At 46.9% G+C, this 20840-nt stretch overlaps 1 protein-coding gene across 1 annotated transcript in view; it reads right to left on the bottom strand.

The window, feature by feature from the left end:
• Window positions 1–321: 321 nt before the first annotated feature.
• GARS1 (glycyl-tRNA synthetase 1) overlaps window positions 322–20840 on the bottom strand; it is a 34387-nt gene continuing 13868 nt past the window's right edge. The window contains exons 6-17 of the mRNA XM_090047811.1: window positions 19666–19742; window positions 17886–18031; window positions 16611–16760; window positions 12919–13081; window positions 12234–12398; window positions 10511–10618; window positions 9743–9888; window positions 7445–7530; window positions 5365–5474; window positions 3859–3952; window positions 2422–2612; window positions 322–673 (exon numbers count right to left, since the gene is read on the bottom strand). Coding sequence (XP_089903937.1) covers window positions 548–673; window positions 2422–2612; window positions 3859–3952; window positions 5365–5474; window positions 7445–7530; window positions 9743–9888; window positions 10511–10618; window positions 12234–12398; window positions 12919–13081; window positions 16611–16760; window positions 17886–18031; window positions 19666–19742 — 1562 coding nt within the window. The 3' untranslated portion in view covers window positions 322–547. The remainder of the gene's footprint in view (window positions 674–2421; window positions 2613–3858; window positions 3953–5364; window positions 5475–7444; window positions 7531–9742; window positions 9889–10510; window positions 10619–12233; window positions 12399–12918; window positions 13082–16610; window positions 16761–17885; window positions 18032–19665; window positions 19743–20840) is intronic.

Below are 20840 nucleotides of genomic sequence, written 5' to 3'. Positions count from 1 at the left end.
GCTGACTTTCATGGCTTCCTTTCCAAAGTGCCCAACTTTCCAGGCAGGCAGGGAACCTACCTGTGTATTCTGCTATGGGGGCCAGGTGCTGCAGTGCAGAGCATCGCAGCACCCAAGTCCCATTGTGGGTTTGAGGCTAAATGACTTGCTTAAGGTCTGTGGCAGAGCAGGTGTGGAACTCAGCCCTCCCCAGCATTAAATCATTTGATCACTCCGTATGCCCGAAGTTTCTAATTGAAACCAAAGACACTACAACAAAGAACTGGCTCAAAGAGAATCACGAAAGGCCTCCTAAAAGTATAAGACTGTGTAACACAGAGAAGCAAGCATATGCAATGGTGTGTTTATTCAGAACACCTTTAGCTTTAATTGCAATTATTTCAGTTTGAAGTTAAAATCAGGCAGCAATTGAGGAAAAAAATAAAACCAAATAGTCCCTGGGTGCACAAACAATGCAGCTTTGAATAATACACATGGTAAGTTTATTTCATATTAACATGAACAGTAAAAAGTGGGCATCTGATAGGGTGTATGTCAGGTTCATAGTCTATTCCTCTATTGTGTCCTTTTTGCCAGTCTCTTGTCCCTCAAAGAGCGGATACTTGGCCTCCACATTGGCCCAAGTTATGCAGCCGTTTGCCAGGTCACGGATTATGGTCGGAAGTTCAGAGACCTAAAGGAAGGGTGCAAGAGACAAGCTATGAGGCTGCTGAAATCAAATTGAGCCACAGTGTAATCCTACAGGTACCCCGACAGTTACCAGTACGGTGACAGTACTCAACATTGTTACTACATAATATTGCCTGGATAATTACTGATTTCATTTTCCCAAAATGCTATTTCCTTTCCCAAATGCTAAGACCTCCATGTTATAGTTTCTAAGCAACAAGGCATCTTAATGCTGTATCACTATTCGTTCTAGCTTACGCTGAGCTACTATGCAGCGCAACACATTAAAGAAATTCAGCCATCGCTAAGGTGGAGCAGAGCTGGTACGCGGTAGTATCATGCCACAGGCTGGAATAGGTAGAAAACAAAACTTATCGAGATGAAGTGGCAAGTAGAGGGGTCTGGAGAGGCCCTCTGCAAGATAGCACTAGCACAGCCCAGCTACTGGCTCAGGAACTGCTATTCCTTCCGCAGCGATTGTGAGCATATTCACCACAGAACTTCAGAAACCATTTACAGACCAGTAAAAGTGCTGGCTATTTACATCAGGCCCCAAGATAAAGCCTACTGGAATCAACTGGAGGTTTTCCCCACAATGGCTACAACGAGCTTTGGATCAAGGCCCATCAGAAAGATACGGTTCTGTGTGGACGGTATGCCATTAACACTGGTAACACACACAGTGCTGCCAGCTTCAGAAGTGAGAACTGGAGCCTCCTGTTTCTGCAATTCGCAGCCCCTCCCCACATCAGCTAGGGCACCCATGCTGGATCCCTTCCTCCACAGAAGTGACAGATAATCGCTGAGCAAAGAGAGGGGGTAGAGGAGGGGGGATATTGCTCATTATTTAATGTTTCTCTGGATAGGTCACTGACAAGCTGCTTGCTGGCTTGGAGAGGACAGAGGAGCCAGATCTCGGGGAGGGACTTGCAAATGCTCTGTTCACACAAGGAATGGCAGCAGATCCAACACTGAGCAGCCTTCCCTGCGAAGGACCTAGCTGGAACAGGGGGCTGTGGATCCAATCAGTGCTGCTAGCCCTATATCCACCCCCAGGCAGGCTCTTTCGAGGCACAAAAGTGAGAATGGAGCTTTACAGCCTGCTGACATGCAACTGGCCAAGACTTCTGCAGGTTTTCAAGAACACACCGAACTAGACGCCCCGCTGCAAATTCACATGCGAGGAGAAGGGTGCTGAGGAGGCCCAGACAGCCGTTAAGTTGGAGCTGGGTTTTCCATGCAGCAGCCTTTGGCCACGTCCGTACTCCAGCCTTCAGCTAGCACAGCCAGGTTGGTCAGGGATCACACCCTCTTCCCAGCTGGACTGATAAGCCAGGAGAAGCCGGTCAGTAGATGCTGCACTTGTGCAAAACAAGGCAGTGTTAGGACCAGAGGAGTGATCTTCTGGTATGCAGCACACTAGGCAGATGTGGCCATTACACCACACCTAGTACCCCTAGGCTGCTACAGCACTTCTAGGGGTAATGCTACACCCAACACAGCACGCTCACATTGTAAGCACCAGCTTCTTGCAGCTGCATAAATTGCTCCAGGTCTCTCCTTTTTAGAAGGCAGCACTGGTCTCTCACTCCTACAAAAGCCTCTTCACTTGCCTGGTGGTGCTCTGTTTGGTTTGTACCCTTCTCCCTGTGAATTCTCCACCGAAAGCCCACTGCACCTTCCCAACCGACCCCTTACCCCACAGGAGCAGGAGGGATTTCTGCTCCCTTCCCATGCCAGCCCAGCCTTTACCTCGGCCCGTATCTGACGCATCGAGTCACGGTCTCGGAGCGTGGCTGTGTGAGGCGTCCTGTTAACCGTGTCGAAGTCGATCGTGATGCCAAAAGCCACGCCGATCTCGTCCGTCCTGGCATAGCGCCGGCCAATGGACCCTGAGGAGTCGTCCACTTTGTGGGAGATGCCGTTCCGGGTGAGTGCTTCAGCTGCAAAAACCAGGCGTTGCGGGGATTAGTGACAACCCTGGCAGGCTGGAGGATCCGAACGCAGAACCCCAGAGAGGCAAAGAGGGGGTTGCCACAAACAAAGCTGCCTCATTACTACAGCAGCAAGACAACCCTACCACCATTTGACACTCTCCTCCTCGTGCCTGCTACTACTGCTCTTCCCACAGCATCCATGCACTGATAGGGCCCGAGAATACTACCCGTACTTCTCTGAAGTTAGTCACAGTAATGCCAGTGGGGCTGCTCACATAAGCAAAGGGGAAGGATCTGGCCAAACTACCTCTCTCTCCTCAGCTGAGTCTTGTAAAGCATCTTGCACATTTTTGGGTGTTATTAAATTAGCAGATAGCAACTGCAGGATGGCAGCTAGTGCTGAGATTGCTTTGACTCATGATGTTGAGTCTCACACCCAATAAGCATGCTACAATGCAGATTGAGCGCTGCACCCTGCATTTGCTTAGTCTCTTTCTAAAGGAAAACACTAAAAAAACCCCCCAAAAACAAAGGTCTCTTTTAAGCTTGTTGTGAAGGTTTGCCTTCTTAACTGAAGAATAAGTTAACCTTGGTGTCTAAGGCTCACAGGGAAGTGGAAAACCAGCCTGCTCCTAACATCCTAGACTGCATTAGAGGCACCATCTGACCAAATCACAGCCGTTCCACGCTCACTGCGAACAACATGTTAGACATGCTGCTGGCAGCAGCAAAAGGTTTCAATATGCCAAGGACTGTCTAGGGGCTAGAGATCAGGGCTGGGCGTCGGGAGGTCTGGGTTTTTATGTCGAAGTGACACGACAAGCGAGTGGCAGAGATGAAAACAGAATTCAGGAGGCCTGGCTCCTTCCCTGCTTAGTAACAAACATGCACTGCCTGCTAGTTTTGCTGGGGCTGCGTGGGTTTTAACATAAGAGCAGTTAGCTTTTGCATTATGACTCATCATGGAGGAAAGCAGGGGAGCAGGTTTTGAGCCTAGGTTATATGTCTATACAGCAGCTTTGCAAGATTGACCTAATTTCAGCTGCTGGAGATGTCTTAGGAAGAAGACAGACTGATGAAAGCGCAGGTGTTTCCACTCCCTTCACTGCAGGCAACTGCTTGTTACACAAGGAAACACCATAAAAAAGACCCTCCACTTTACCCCCATCAATCTTTTTCCTGTGTTCTTAAAAAGGGAAGTCACCCCCATGAACGGAGTTGGAGAGAGAACGGCAGAGCTGTATTCACTTACAGAGTTCCTTGACAAAAGGTATGAATTCCTGATTTTGGCTCAGAGGAAGGACGGAGCACTTGAACGGAGAGACAACGGCAGGGAAGCTGAAGAACTACACACAGGGTAAAAATTAAAGACAATACAAAAGTTAATACATCAGCCACACTCTGAGCCAGACTCTTCACTGCTATCGGTCAGGATAATTTATGCCTGCAGACCACTGAGACCTTTGTGACCCATTAAAACTTAACAGAGATGATCTTTATTTAAAACACCTCCGAGTGGAGGTGACGTGGGTCTCATACACTACCCTTTACGTTGTTTCTTGTGGTTTAACACACAGCCTACTGCATCCCAATACACCTGATGAAGGTAGGGAGCATGGCCGCAAAACAGCTAAATAACAAACTAGAACTGCATCGATGCATAAAGCAAGATACCAAACATTCAAAAAAGAGCAACAGGGACTGGATTTGATGGTGCAGGACTTTTCAGTCCTACGCTCCCTCAGGATCAGTGACCTCACCAGCTCTCAGGGTGCTTGTTTCATCCCTGCACCCCTATTTTCCTACTGTAGATAATATGGGATCCCAAACGTGTCCACAGGTGGCCTGTGAGAGTCTCTGAAGGTGCGGTCCATCATTCAGAAACGCTTCCCCCCCTGCCCCAGACAACCACACGGAGGGCTTGTATGGAAAATGGATGTGTTATTTTCAGATTCTTTAAGAACAATTTAGCAAATGGATACAAGAAATGCAAGTACAGCCAGGTTTCCAACCAGCTCTTCGTGGGCCTGCCACCAGGGCTTCTTCAGTCGGTTTGGGCATCAGTTACTTTACTATATACAGACATGCTTCCCTCCTGCCATACCTCTAGAACGGTCTCAGGCCAAAGCCATGAGGATGCACACACGCAGCAGTGAGAAGTTATGGCCAATAAAGGAGGACGAGGCCATAATACTGAAACGACTTCTATTTTCCCCAGAGGTGATGACTTGCCATGAGCCTGGAAAAATTCCCACTGTACCCCAAAGCCTGGGGTCATAGACCTATGTACACCTGGAGCAATGTCATGTATATTTAGAAGCCTACAGCCAGCTGTTACGCTGTAATGTGTGGCTACAGGGCCACACCCGCCAAAAAACCCACCCCAAAAACCAGTCCAGCTTTGACCACGGATGAGGCAGGGTTAAAGCTGAACCTGTTTTGCCACGCTTGTATTGCTCCGGGCTCACATACAGAGAACAGCCAAGGCATAATGTCTGCTGTGCCAACAGCTCTCCCTTCCCGCTGCAGCTGCTCCAAGCATACCTCTACCTGTGTGTTAAGTCTGCATAAAGCCACAGACAATTTTAAGGACTCAGCACATGCCCTGCCAGGGAGGAGCAGGTAACCACACCTGCTCCGCCCGGCTTCTCCCACCTATTGCCTATACTAACGGCATCATTTCACATCTCACACGTCTGCTGTCTGCACTTTGGACTCTCCAGTCCAGAGCAGGGTGCAAGCGGCAGAAAGAGCTCACCGTGCGCTGCTCGTCTCCCTCCCGGACGTGGAATGTATGTTCAAACACCGTGTACATGATCCTCCCAATGCCGAAGGAGGGTTCGATCACATTTGGGGTGATTTCTTCCACTTGAAGACAAACCACAAAGCAGTCAGCAGAGCAGTTTATAAAAGCACAGCGTTTTATCACTGCTGCATTTCTGCACAGGAGGCTGGGATTAATGTAGCTGATCAGGAGAGAGGAAGGTTTTAAACATTTATGCTCCCTGAGGGAGCACCTGGAGACAAAGTTTTAGACTCTCTCTGTACCGAGTCCAGGGGTGGCATATCTGTATCTCACGATCGGAGCAGACAAATGGGAACAAGAAACTTCAGTTCTAACTTAAGCTCCATCAAGGAATCCCCTAGCAACCTTGAGTAAATCATTCAAACTCCCTCTCTCAGTGTCCCCCTATGTGACAAGCCAGAAGAAGTGGCCTAAGAATTAGTATTTATACAGTCCGTGAAGGTGACATTTACATTGCTGCAACTGCAGCTCCTTTCTGAGGTCTCAAGGCTTCAAGGCCAGATGCAGTCTTTGAAAGGGTCTCAGACATTTTGATGAACCAGCAGGGGTGCTCATGAGCACAGCCCGCATGGGTACCTACGCATAGATGGGGATGCTGCTCTGACACACAGTAATTAAAGCATGTCAGAGCAGACTCGATGAAGCAATTCTGCTGGAGCGTGCTAATTAGCGCACTCCAGCAGCCTCACCATCTCCTGTATTCGATGTCCCCGCACTTCAAAATGGCAACAGGGGGCTCTTTAAGTAAAGCTCATCAAACAAGCTTTAGTTAAAGCACCCCCACCGCTATTTTGAAATGCGGAACACTGAATACACAAGATGCCCCGGGTGCTTCAACTACAGCAGCTCTCAGAGCTGCTGTAATTAAAAGGCCTCCTCACCAACTCCGGAGTACACGTAAAAGACATCCCATGTGTTGACAAGGCCAGGCAGAAGTGAAGGGTCTCCCCCGAGGGACAAATAGACTGGGCAGAAAGCACTCACCTGCCCTCTCCTGTTGACTCTTTCGTTATTTGCTAAACAGACCACTAAACAGTCATGGGAGCAAGAAAGCCAAGTGAAAGGGAGCCCAACTGTAGCCCAGAGATGAGGCTGCAGACATATGAGCAGTCCCAGGATCAGGGAGCCGAGCTATACTCCCCGGGCAGCACCCGTACCCCTGGGCCAGAGTAAGAACGTGAGTGTTGTACTGGGTCAGACCCAGGCCCTCTACCTTGCATCTCTCAGTGTCAGAAAGTGAACGCTATGGAGAAGAGCATACAGGCAGGGCTTATCCAGGCTGAGATGCTCTCTCCCCTCTTCCCTTGCAGTCTCCAGGCTCTCCCTTGCTTGTTTGCAAGAGTCATGAGACAAGAGAGCTCTTGGCTGTCCAGTGGCCCGTCTTCAACAGGACAGAGGTAGGAGATGCCCTCATATAGCCTCTTCTATAGTCTGATGATCACGGCATTCTCCTGGGGGACAGGAGCTATGGGTCTAGGTCCCTTCAGACAGAGAAGGGCTTAAAACCCAGCACACTGACTGCCCGGGCAAGTGCTCTATTGGCACGCAGCTATCATGTGAAAAGCAGCACCGGTTTCCCAGACAGCTTTAAGCGACTTAATCAGGGTGACAGGGAGATGTGGCAGAGTTGGAGACTGAACCTGCATTTCCTCAAGTCTGATGCTTCCACTATAACTATCAGATTATCCTGCCTTAGATTAGGTATTAAGTGACTAAATAGGTTTTCACCAGAAAAGACTTAGGTACCCAAGAGATCTCTAGTATTTAAGCAAATCAGATGTGGGTTCTGCAAATTGCTCTCCTTGGCTTGAGACCCTAAAGTAGTGCCTCAGACCCAAGTTAGACACATAAATGATTTTGCTGGAAATAAGGGGAAAAAAACGACTGACTTAAGCACATAACTTTAGGCACTTAAGACTAGAAACTTTGGCCACAGGCTCTGCATGTGTCTAAAACTTCTACATTCAATTTATATTATAGTTTCCTGATTCAACAGTTGCAATTATAAAGGAAAGAGAAAACAAAAAGTTACCATGCAGTGTTTTCTGGAACCTCTTCACACTGACCATGTCATTTGTTAAATTAAATGTTTTCCCTTCAGTTTCAACAGTAAATTCCCTGTAAAAGAGTTAAGTAATTTAGAGGTGATGGCAATGCATGCAAGTATTAGTCAGTGCAAGTTATTACTCAAGTAAGAGTCACTTCATTTGCTTCTGCTGGTCCTTAAATTCTGGTCTGGGGCTATAGGGCAAGTCAGAGCACACTCCAGTGATGAAAGGAAGAAATACAGGGACGTTTCATTTTTTAAATATATTCATTTGTACCAGTATTTTTATTATGGCTGTAAAGTAACAATTTTCTTAATCATTACTGACACTAAAAAGTGTGACTAATAAATTAAGTTAAAATATGGAAGACTTGCAAGGTAAAAGAAATGAACTGCAGGAAAACCACAGGGATGCACTCACCACAGAGTCTCTCTCACATGCAGACACACAGACCCCCTTTGTCATGATTACTTGGTTTTGATGGAAGGTACTTTGTTTTCATGAGATTCAAAAACTCACTACCAATTCACACTCCAAAAGCTGATTTGTTAAAGCTTCCTAAATTAAGTGGGCAGGCCAAACACCTATTTCTTCACTTACATATAGAGCTTGGGATGTAGCCGTCTCAGAAAAATTAACCAAAAAAAAAAAAATATCTGCAACCATTTAAAGGCTGAAAACATCAGTCTTTACTTAGGCAGAAGTTAACACAGCTTTAAAAATCCAGTTCATGACTTGGGGAGGTTCACTAGATTTCCTGCTAGCAAATTGCTTCTGTTATGCTAGCTTGGCTGCATTTTTGACACAACCACCAACATAAAAGGTTCACATAAATACAATTATCCACAAAACAGGACTAACCACAGAGGCATCAGCATGCTGATGTTGTCAATGCACCCCACCTGATGATTCAGCCAAGGAGCTTCCCACACGAAGGCAAGAATTTATTAAAGGGCAAATGTCTTCATTTAGACACAGTGTCCGGATGAGTTTATGGAGGCACATTCTGACGAGGGGCATAAAAGTAAATCTGGAGCACACAACTATTATACACAATCAGTGTACCCAATTTCAAACACAAGCCTACTAGATCCCATTGCACCTCTCTGGTGCCAGAGTAAACATAGGTACTTAATTGTGATCTTGTTTCACCCTGCTGCAGTTCCTAAAAAACCTATTACTGCGTCTATTTTATTTTATTTTTTTTACCATGCTGCTGGCCCGGCTTTAAAACTAAGTCACAAAAGCACAGTGAAGAGAAAGACCCACCCAGCTATTACATTAGCAGGTTCTCAGGGACTCGAGCAGGGTGGCACTTCATCCTCTAATATGGGAAGTAGGATCTGGCCCCATATTGCCTTCTCCGAACTGATTAGTTGAAGTTATTAGGCTAATGTTCTTCTGCTTGGATTCCTGTCGGATGAGTGCATCAGCTGACAGTTTCTCCCTTTCACAAAGCCTGGTTTGAATGCCGTATAACAGTGCTTTTTTCTCCACTTTGTTACTTTTGCAGTGACTTTTAGAAGAAAGTGTCACCAGTACTGACAAAGTGCAAAGCTAAGCACGCACTGTACAATACACCCATTATTCCCTACTGCTCTTTGCCTAGTTTCAAACGATTTAGAAGCAACAGATTGTTCAAGATGATAAAACTACTTGGAAATAACACAACGCTTCTTTGGATGGACTGGGAGGAAATCCTAATTCATCCCTTTGCACTAAACAGTTCTGCCCATTGCCTCCATGTTCCAGCGTAACAGTCACCCAAATGAAACCTGAATTCAGACTGATCGCTGCTGCCTTTACCTGCACAAAAGATGACCTTCTACCACACAATAGTAGCAGCCTGTCAGAGAAATGGGGGACCACGTTTTAAAAGTAATGTTTCACTTCCTGTCAACACCAGCCAATTCTGGCAAGCTAATCAAGACCCCGTGCTCAGGGAAGTCACTAGCACCGACTGCTAAAAAGTGCAAAAGAGGGATTTGCTTGGGAGAATGCATCTACTTTAAAAACCAAAGCATAAAAATATTATGTTTATATGTCTTTATATAACTGTATCTTCAGGGATACTCAGGAACTGCTTGTTGGTTCATAGCCTGAACCCTACCAGCGATCAAGTTGTCACCAGCAGTTACTGAAAGTAGCTGCAGTTTAATCAAGCCGCACTTGGGGTATTCCTGACAAAAAATGATTGATGAGGGAAACTATTTAACACACATGCACATACTCACTCATTCTCAACCAAGGGAGGTCAGCAGCACTGGTGAAAACTTTCTTACCCTTTCTCATTCAGCAGCTTCTCCATCTCGGAGATGTAACACTCATCACAGATGGAAAGATATTCTAGCACCAGCTTTGCATCCTTCTTGTAAGCCTTGCCAATGGCTCCCTTATTTGCCTCGAATTGAACAACATTAACTGTTTTGTACAGAGTAGTTAAGGTATTTGAGACCAGAGAACACCGCATTCAGACAGTCACTCTATGCAACAAATAAATAATGTCAGGACCAAAAAACTTGGGATTGCACGGTCTCATTAAATTTAGTTATTGGCTCCTGCTGGTTTAATGCATTTGCCTCTAAAGGAATAAGTTATCCCTATAAATACTATGTATCGGCATATATAGTCACAAATAACTGGAACAAGTCCTGTCATCTGCGCTCTTTAGATCAGCGCAAATGAGACACCAACTGTGGTAGCTCCAGATACTGAGTTACCACATCTGAGCCATGCTCTTCAAGAAAAATGAATCATTTATGCAATGTATGGCTAAGAGATTAAAGTGGATCCTGAAACAAACAGAAGGCAAGAAGCCAAGGAACAGAAGTTAGTCCATTTTCACGCTGTATTTCCTAAGCTAAGCTACTCATGTGCTCAAATCTTTGCTGGGCCTGTCCTACAGGCATTACTGACACTGCTGTGAGCATCCTGACTTAACCTATGGAGCCATATGGAGGTCTAACTTTGGAGCTGTCCTGTTCAGGGGGGCAGCTTGATGCCAGGTCTGCACGGCTGTTAGGAAGACGTGTAGTACTCGAGAAGGATATGGGTTCTTTCAGAGGCTTCTCGGCTACAAGAGGAACTTTGGTGGCCCTGGCGTGGCAGGAGAGGTCATAGCAAGAGCGATCAGCACAACCAACAATCTCAATCCACCCCTAGAAAAACAAGAGCAGCAGCTTTTATCATCTCTCTCTCTTTGTTCATTTAACCATCAAGCGTGTTTATTCACTCTTAAACCCTCTATGTTCCCCAGGCCAATTTTCTACCCAATTAGCTCAGTTATCATAAGCAGCGCCTCCATCTGAAGGATCAACTCGCTTCAAGAGGAAACAGCCCACCCTGTGCATGTTCACGCAGGGCCATGTTTTCCACCGAAGCAGGTGACACTAGCTAGCCTTGCTTCAGCTAAGAATCTGGCCTGCCTCTCCCTTTCTTTGCCTTCATATTCAAGTGTGCGTACCACAGATAAGTAACTGGGCATCTCTGGGGCTTTTATTACTTGTTGAGCTTGGGATAGACAATTTGCCACTTCAGAAAGGTCAGAGACCTGCTTAGGAGCTAGTGGATGCAACACAGTTAACAGAACGCTGAAGCATTTCTTTCCACGGACAGCCAAACCCAGAAGTTCATACCCAGCCTGGAAATAAGACAAATGCCTCCTGATTGAACCATCTAAGCCCTAAGCCTGCTAAGAGTTCTCCTTGCCTTTACCTCCGAGTCTGAAAACATCCCCTATGTCCCATTTGGCCTTCTTGCTATCAGCAATTCCAGAGACAGGGATCTGCCCTAGACAGACTTTGTAGTGTCTGCTGCAATCCCATTGGACTTTTTGGTCCCTTTTGTAATTCAGCTCCAAAGTAGTTGCAGCAGTTTGTAGTGCACCGTAGCTCTGGCCTCTTAGGCTAAGCCAGGGTGAGAAAGTAGACCTGACTCATGGGAAAAACTCCACTCTTCTCCCATCCAATTTCAGCTTTGTGGGTCAATCCTAATGCCCTGCCAGGTGAGGCTTCCCAGCCCTATCTAACTCACTCGTAAGCGAGACCCCTGAGATGCCACCACTCAGTTCTCACCCCGACCAATATAAACCCTCCAGATTCTTAGGTGTAGCAATAAGCTCTCTAAAAATAAGTAACTGGAGAATGGGGAAGTGTGGGTGGTGGGGGGAGGGCAATAAGGCCCTGCCATACCCCTAGCAAGCTTCCAGCTAGCTCACTGAAAAGGAAGGTGCTTAAGATTGCTTTTCTCCTTTTGTCTGTCTGATGTCTGCAGAGTGTACACAGTCGCAAAGTCAGAAAGTTATTTTACTTCCAGCAATGGAGGAGCACAGCAGGAAGGGACTGAGCCTGGGAAAAGAGCCCCAACAATAGCCGTCCCAGCAGGAAGGAGCAGGAAGGAAACTGCCTTAAGAACATTTCTCCAGCCGCACGTATCCTTCTGTACCAGTGGCACAGGAATACACAAGCTGAAAGGCAGTGGCCCCCTTCTCCTCTTAATTAAGGTAAAATTTATCCACGTAAGATCAGCTTACACAAGGCCTTTCCATGACATACATCTTACTACCAGGCACAGGTAGAACTCTAGTGTAACAACATTGTAGTTGAGAGTTACAATGTAAAGCCAAAGGACAACCAGCATATTTAACTTCCCCTTTGAATACAGGCTTGACATGATTAAGGAGTCCTGCCTTCTTTATGCCAGGCTAGGAAGCATTTGGAGAAAGTACGACCTATCACCCAAACTCCAGCTGCTGGGTTTAACCTTGTTACTTACATATGAGGTTTTGGATTCTGCATCCCAGCAGTCACAGGCGTAATGAGCCATCTCATTCTCCATATGCTGTCGGAAGCGCAGTTTGTCTGGGGATATGCCAACCTTTACAAGGAAGAGGTAGATTCTGCCGATGAAGTAACCTAAAACTGAGTTATTGATTACACCCTGGAGAGATGAGAAAAAGACCAGTAAGTTAAGTCCCACAGCATCAGAGCTGATATTTTTTGTATCAAGAAAGACAGACACTTCATTTTGAAAGAATAATTTCTTGCCATCTTGTAAGGTAAGGGACCGGAGCACAATGAAGTAAAATTACACCTGTGTGGGTACTTGGAGTGAGACGGTGCCTCCCTTCTTTACTAGTAAGGGCCTGATCTTGACTTCCGTTATACCAGGACACATGGTGCATGTCCCCAGGCAGGAACTTGCATTTCCCTCGGAACAAATAGCAGTGGCACATATCCGTCCCTGGGCATGCCCCTGGGATTTCCTGGTGTCAAAAAAACCCAACAAACAGCAAACGCGTGCGTGTGCAGCACACAAAGATTGCAGCACCGCAAACCGCACATGCACGCTCACGCAGACGCGCACACGGGGACTAAGATTTACACCCATACAACAGATGGGACTCTAACGTGAGGAGCAGACTGTAAAATTCAAGTCGTAAATGGCCGTGCGACATTACCTGCTCAACAGCATCTCCCAGACACATCATGTGGGCAGACTGCCCACTGACCTGGGCTTTGGAAGAGTAGAGGAGGATGCGGAGATCTGCCACGTTTTGGAACTTGGGGTGCTGCTTCTCGTTGGGATCCACAAAGTGCTCGATTTCTGCCATGGTAAACTCCCTAAGCAGGACACAGACGGACACACTTGGGTGTTAACGAACTTTCAGTGTTTTCACCCTCTTCCCAGGAAAAACTTACCCCACTTTCATATTGAGTATGGTTAGTCCGGTAAATGCAGACTGCTGATTTATAACTAGGGATCCTGGTTCCCCCCCTCAATTAAAAAAATAACCAAACAACTGAATTCTCTGATATAAACCCCAAAATCTGTGATTAAAATAAAAAGTGCCCCACAGCCCCCCTGGCCCTGCTGGTACCCCTCACTTCCCCCATAGCCCCGCCAAAGGGGACCCCCAGCTGCCAGGGCTACGTGGCCAGGACCAGAGTCCACAGCCCCCAGCAAGAGGCTGCAGTGGGGTGTAGCCCAGCTCCCCCAAACTGCCTGCTGCGGCCTTGGGCAGGGGGGTGGTTCCCCACGACTGTGCACGCTCCTAGGGGAAAGGGGGGACCCCCCCCCCAGATCTGTGCGCAGGGTGGGGGTGGGCTGCCCACTGCGGGCCCGGGCTTCCTGCCCTGCTGCCCTCCCCTGGGGCCTCCACAGCCCAGCCGGTGCAACCCAGAGCTGCAGGGCACAGCGGGGCCACACAGCTCTTTGCTGCTGCAAGCTCTGCACTGCCCTGGTGCCGCGGAGAGAAGAACACGATTTATTGAAATACCCTAACCCCTTTCCTAAGTCACCTGTGTGTCCCTTGGACGTCTCCCGTCCAAGCAACGTCCTTGTGCTCGATACCAATTTCTTTATGGAAAGCTGGGAACAGCCCCATTAACACATTTTTAATCATGAAATAGTGGAAGCTCCAGCATTTTTCCACCTTACATGAGCAAGAGACACTTAAAAGCGTGGGATTTTCCAGGACTCAGACCTACCAGCTCCTAACGAGTTTACTTATTTCATTTTCTTACTTGGCTACATACATTTATGGGCCTATCTAGCCTGATTACTAACAGTAGTTAGCACCTACATCTCCCATTGACTTGAATGGAATTTCCAGATGCTGCACAGCTGTAAAAGCCAAACCTGCTATTCAGGTGCCTCAACCTTAGGCATTTGTGCTGGAAAAAACACTGGCTTTATTTTCCTAGAGATGGATCTTACAATCTTTTCAGAGGTTGTGTTTAACTCTAATAAAGACTCAGACAACTGACACATTATCTACCATCACGTAGCAGACTTATTATTTCAACCATGACATGCCATTTCACAATCTTGGTTTAACACACACATTTATATATTGGACCTTTCTTAGTCTCACTGCCTGAATTGCTTTACACTAAATTAGCTTGATAAGAACTCGAGGGGGGGGGGGGAAGAGAGTGCTTTGTATAATCATTAAGTTTGTCACAACATCAAGATATAATTTTCTGTGATAGAATAATAGCACAATTTCCTATAAATGTGCCAGAAGCCTATAATTTATGTTCTATTGGAAAAAGGGTTTCAGTGACAAATTGCCAGTTAACTCATGTGACAGAGCATGAAAAAGCTGAGGAAACCCCAATGAGATATCTAAGCGCCAAAAATGTCACCACACTGTTGTTGGTACTTATGGCACTTTGCTAATCAGTCACCAGTTTTATAGCAAATAGCGATGTGTGTGGGCAGAGTAACGACACCAGGAATCTAGTACAAGAGGAGTTCATAAGATCAGAGTACGCTCCACATGAATGTGAGCTGGGATGTCAAATCTACAAAAGAAGCAGGCATGCTACATAGACGGAGATGGAGTCACTCGCTAGTAAGGCGAAATGGGTTGGTTACTTTTTCACTGCCGAGCAAACAAGCCACTTCCATCCTAAAGTGATCAGCTGAAGGGTAAACTCCTCACGGTGGTCTTTAACCATATAGTCTCTCCACCCACTGAAGTTTAAGGAAACTCAGGTACCATGGGGAAGGAGGAGGCCCTGTGGCATTTATAAGAGAGAGCCTGGGGCTCCCTGTTACTTTAAGATCAGCCAGGGAGCCCTGCAGGCTAAGCAGCAGCTGCAGGCTGCCAGGGCAACAGGCTATTGGGGTAATTAGCAGGCACCCCTGCAGGCAGCCAGGACATAGGCAGGGCCCTGGAAACACAAGCCCAAGGCTGGGGCTGGCAAGGGAGTCGCTCCCTAACAGCTGCGGGAAAAGGAGCTCCACCCAGGGATGCACAGGGTAGCCTTGAGCCCTCCCAGGGGTAGGCTTAAGGCCCAAGCTATTGTTGAGCCCAGAGAGGGACAGAGTGCAAGGGCACAGTCAAAGAGGGTCCAGGGGCCTGGCAAACAGGGGCCAGGGGCTCAGCGATTGGAGAGGACAGATTGAAGCTAGTGCCTCAAGGCCAGGTCCAATGCAATGGGCCTAGAGAAAGTAAAGGGGCGGAGGCTGTGGAGGCTAAAGCCCCAGAGAGAACAACGTTACAGTAACACCTGCAAGGCCTGGGGCATGGTGTAGGGCAGGATTCGGAGCCACACAATTAGCCCTTAAGGCTCTGGGTGCCCTGCCAAGCACACCTGACTCATAAGGCCCAGCGAGGGGGCTGACGACTAGTGAGGGACCCTAGTGGTGTTCGGTGGAACTGGGGCCACACACAGGTCCATGGGCACCCCCTATTAATCATCATTTCCATCAAGCCATCGCAGGCAAGACAGAAAGGTGCCTTAGGGGCAGAGCAGGCACAGTTGCAGAGCCACCCCAGGACCAACGTGTTATACATCTTATCCAAGATATACAGCCCCTACCTGTTCCTTGTCAGAAGATCTACCAACCTGAGAGACAAATTCTGTTCCAAGGTCTAACTCTGTTTTGGTGCCAAGAATTTGTATTAAGAATGAAAACTTGTCAGTGTTTTGAAGTTAGGGTTTTGCTACACAGGCAGTGTCTATGGTAAGAGTGCTACAGCAGCATATTGCCACGTTCCTTCAAACAAGACACCTGAAAACGAAATATTTCTTCTAAAAAGTTTGAGACTAAAGTTAGAGTTAAAAAAAAAAAAGAACTCTTATATTCACTCTATATAAAGACTGCCCTCTTGTAAGAGTATGTTTGATGGGGGTGGTTTCTCCTTAAGAGTTGAAAATGTGGGCACAGATTCAAGAGTATAGTTTATTTACAGGAATTAAGTATGCCAGCAAAAGGCTCTTTGCATAGACCCAGCTATACTTGCAAAACTGCACTCCACAAGGATATAATAAAGCCACTGCAACCCCACCACAACAACCAAAACATTTTATATTAGGATAAGTGCAGTTTTGCAAACAGAAGTGCATCCAAACTAGGTACTTTTGCTGGCACAGCTTTGGCAGTCAAAGGCCACCTCTCACCAATACAGCCATGCTAACACAAGTATACAGCGAGTGAAGATGACCCCTAGATAGTCCTCATTGGGGAACTTCAACTATTTTCTGTGCAACTGTTTAGAGCCCTTTAGAAGCCACTCAACAGGAGCAGCAGGTAGGAGAAGAAAACATGTATAACACTGAAGCAAGAGGGAGCTTGGATTTTCACCAATGCAGCCGATCATTTGCTGGATATTCTGGAGGGGAAGGAAAGTCACAGTACCTGACTCTAATGAGGCCTGAACGGGGTGAGATCTCATTTCTGAAAGAGTTTCCAATCTGGGCAGCAGCAAAGGGCAGTTTGCCTTGATTGAATTCCAATAGACGCTTGAAGTTGAGGAAAATTCCCTGTGCAGTTTCTGGCCTCAGATAACTGAAGGGAAAGACAATGACAAAAAATGAGTGGGGGAAGGTACACAGACAAAACAAATGGTCTCAGCACAAACTCAACTTCCTCTTTTCATCACAACTCTTATTGCAGGCACAAAACCTTATGGCAACAGGCTCAACAGAAGCCAAAAAAGCAGCATCCCATAGGAAACCAGAGCTTTAAAAGACTCATTTTCCCTTGAGCAGCATGCAATAATGGAACTTTCTCACTTGATCAAAGACCCTGGCCTTGATGCATGCTATTTGGGTGAAATATATTGGTCCAGGACACACAAGAGGTTGGACTACATGGTCTAGTGAGACTTTCCCATCTCAGAAAGAGGCTGTGTTTAGTCTCCAGCAAGGCAGGAAACACTCTAGTAACTATTCATTGTAGCTTTTTTCCTAGCGATTCAGGGACTCATGTGCCCCTCTGGTGTTTGCATATGTAGAGGTTGGTGCTGGAGTTGCTTCACCACCTTGCAAACCCCACAGCAAGTTAAGACTCGCCTAAAGAAAGATGCGCACAGACTGGGCTAGGCACCATCTTTCTCTAAGCTGTCTTAAGGCTTCTGATGCCAGGGCTCACGTAACCTACCAGCAAGCACCCCCTCCAGATCTGCTTCTGTGCCCAATTCAACAGCCTTGTGTTCAAGCTGCACCAGAACACGTGTTTCGCTCCGAGTCCCAGGCATACTGGCTATGTTGGCAGCCATCATACTTGCAAGATGGCAACGTGCACCGTGCAATTAATCTTACAATGGACAGCTGTTCTGTGCAATGTCACCATGTGGCAAGTTCTCTCCTCCATACCCACAGAGATCATGACCACCAGTCGAACAATGACATTTTCATACATGGAAGCAAGACACCAGGCTGCACACATCTGGAAGAACCCCGAGCTGCGATCCTTAATGCAACACGGGAAGTCAACATCCACCAACCCTTGCCAACCTCAAACAAGCACGAAAGCAAAAGCTACAGGGGCTCCTGCAGTCTTGAACTTCCAACAGCAGCCCAGGGACAATATCAAGTAGGAAAGAACTGCAGGGTACATAAGATGAAATCCAGTATGTTTTGAATCCTGAGCGTGGAAAACTCATGACCAAGAACAGAAGTTGCTACCTACCCTGGCATGTTTCCCCCAGGCCCAATAGAGGTCTTGAACATCAGGTTGAAAGACACAGGTGGGGACAGGTCATTCCCTGTTATAGGAGACTTCACGTTGTAATTCACAAACAGATCTGTAAGCTCTTGCTGACCATAGTTGTCCAGCTAACAGGAAGATACAAGGACAGTTATTTCCATTATCAGAGTAAACACAGCACTGATTTGCACCACTGGCCTTCCTAAATGCAAGCTGCAGGAGCCTGCTGTTAGATTTTATCCCAGCATTTAAGTTGGGAGGTGGCTAAAGTGTGAAGCACAAATGGCAGAACATATACTGGAAGATGATGGGCCAGCTTTAACACTGTGAGTTTGTGACTAAGGCACAGCACGGGGCCTTTCAAGGTCTGCCATCTGTGCAGAAGGGCTGTCTCCCAGGAGGAGAGTGGGTGCGAAGCAGTAGAAGAGCGTGTCTAGGTTGCCACAGCCGCTCTTTTCCACACATTCCAGTCAGACCTTGGGAACAGCTGGAATGCAGAAAAATAAGGGCCATGGGGAGAGAGTAGAAAGAAGCCAGGCAGCATTTCTATAATGTGTTGCATTTTGCTCCCTTTCCTTTTCCTACTCCAGTAATGACCTCGTGCATAAGGCCTAAAGCAATGTTAGACACCTCCATGTGTAACGTATCTTGAAACCTCACCATGCTGCAGAGGAAATCTTCAGTAGAGAAGCAGGCTGCAACTGTAGGGAAGTTATAGCTAAAAGCTTGCCCACTTGTCTTAACAGCAATTTGTTGACCAGGGGCTTGCATGGATTCAACAGTGCCAACCCCTCAAGACACTACTTCCTCCCCTCTCATAAGTCAGGAAGAGACACTAGATTAAAATGAGCTGCACAGCTCTTCCATACTGGGCATATCCTCTATCAGAGTGATTCTCCTCGCCAGTGAAAACCTAGAAGACCTTATGATTGAACAGAGCTTTTCCACCTTTAACATATCAGAGAGACTCCAAAATGGGATGCAAAGAACCCATGTACGTTCCCGAAGCTGCAAGAGCAGCACCAGCGTTATTATTTACTTCCCAATACAGCAAGGGGCAGCAGTACTGTAGGAGAGTTCCCTTAATATAAACTACTGTAAAAAGCGGGCAAAGTTCAGTGCCATACTGTGGAAATGCTATTGATGGCAGCTCTACAATGGAATACAGTACTCTAGCTGCTAGGTTTTTGTTTGTAGTCGTGTGCCAGTACCCTCTCTGAGCACGCAATCTGCTCCGCATGTGGCTTTGGAAGTACTTACCCTAAAGGTTATGGGAAAGTGCTCTAAGAACAACAAAATGAAGGCAGATCTCTCTGTACAGATGCCCAGGAATGTCAGCCTTTAGCACAAGCCATTCTAGTGGTAAACAAAGAAATCCACACTGGGAATTTTATACAGAGGCACAAGTCCCAAGAGTGTAACAGCAGAAGCCTATCTACATGTTTTGATCCAATATAGCTATTGCTTAAAATATCTCCTTTTTTGAGTATCTTTTGCCCTTTGCATCATGCTAAGATGGCTGAGCTTTGCACATGGTAAAGGCTCAATCTGAGATGGAGCGCTCCTCACTCAAAGAGCAGAGCAAAGGAGCTCCAGGGACAGAACTGCAACCTAGCATCCACCTGACCCAAGTCCCTCTGAAGTGCAACTTCCCTTGTATACAGGGATAATTTTTTACTCCTTCTCTTTTGAGTCAGTCTAGGACATTTCCATCACGTCACCTTTTGCCATCAAGTTTTCAGCCAACCCTGTTCACACTGACCTGTGTTAAGACATTTTCCATTTCTGCCTTCTTCTCAGCTGTACATTTCTTGTCAGACATCAGCTTCTGCAAGTGAGCTGCAAGCACAGGAAGAAACGAATCAGAGGACATTGTTGAGCAAAGACACTGAACCATTCTCACCCTAAAATAATCCGAAGAGCTATACAGCATATGTAAATGCATGTGTGCATTCCCAGAGGACATTCAGCAGGCCAGCTAGAGTCAATCAGTGTACTCACAGAAGTCAGTGGACTGATGCAGATATACAATAGTTGAAAATCCAGATCAACATTTCTAGTTTGTCATATAACACGCCAGAGGGAGAAAACAGTCTCTTTATCTAGTTTCCTGATGAGCAACCCAATTTCAGTATATACCAAGTATTACCTTTGCAATCCTTTCCTTCCATGTATTTTAAACCCAGTATTAGTAATAGATAAGAAGCTTGAAAGTGAATTCTGTTTCCCTACCGGAAAAGGCTGTCCTTCAATTTTGTGTTTGCACCTACAGATGAACTCATTCATTATTGCAGGGCTCTCTTTTTGAAGTCTAACACGCTTTCTTGGGGCAGATCATCAGTGGGCAGTATGTCCAGGTTCTCCAACTCCAAAGCACAGATCTCCATCGCTTGGGCAAAATATTCAATCCATTAGTTCATTGTGACAGTAAGTGATTCCCTTTGTGGAACTGCTAGAGCAACTCTGTGCTGGTATGGTCCATAAAGGAAGCCTAACCACACCTTGTCGTGCATCCACAGATGCATCACGAGCAGGTCCAAGGAGGTGATCCTCCCCCTCGATGCGGCACTGGTCAGGCCGCAGCTGGAGTACCGCGTCCAGTTCTGGGCGCCGCACTTCAGGAGGGATGTGGACAGCATGGAGAGGGTCCAGAGGAGGCCACTCGCATGATCAGGGGGCAGCAGGGCAGGCCCTATGAGGAGAGGCTGCGGGACCTGAACCTGTTCAGCCTCCACAAAAGGCGGCTGAGAGGGGATCTGGTGGCTACCTACAAACTTACCAAGGGGGACCAGCACGCTATGGGAGAGTCCCTGTTCCCCCGAGCACTACTGGGAGTTACAAGGAATAACGGCCATAAGCTGACTGAGAGTAGGTTCAGGCTAGACATCAGGAGGCGTTACTTCACTGTCAGGGTGGCTAGGAGCTGGAACCAATTAC

This window comes from Crocodylus siamensis, chromosome 5, assembly GCF_052110815.1.
Source record: "Crocodylus siamensis isolate JL-2025a chromosome 5, ASM5211081v1, whole genome shotgun sequence".
In the NCBI taxonomy this organism is placed as follows: Eukaryota; Metazoa; Chordata; order Crocodylia; family Crocodylidae; genus Crocodylus; species Crocodylus siamensis.
Note: the sequence above shows the minus strand (reverse complement) of the source record. Positions and strands in the feature narration are given on the sequence as shown.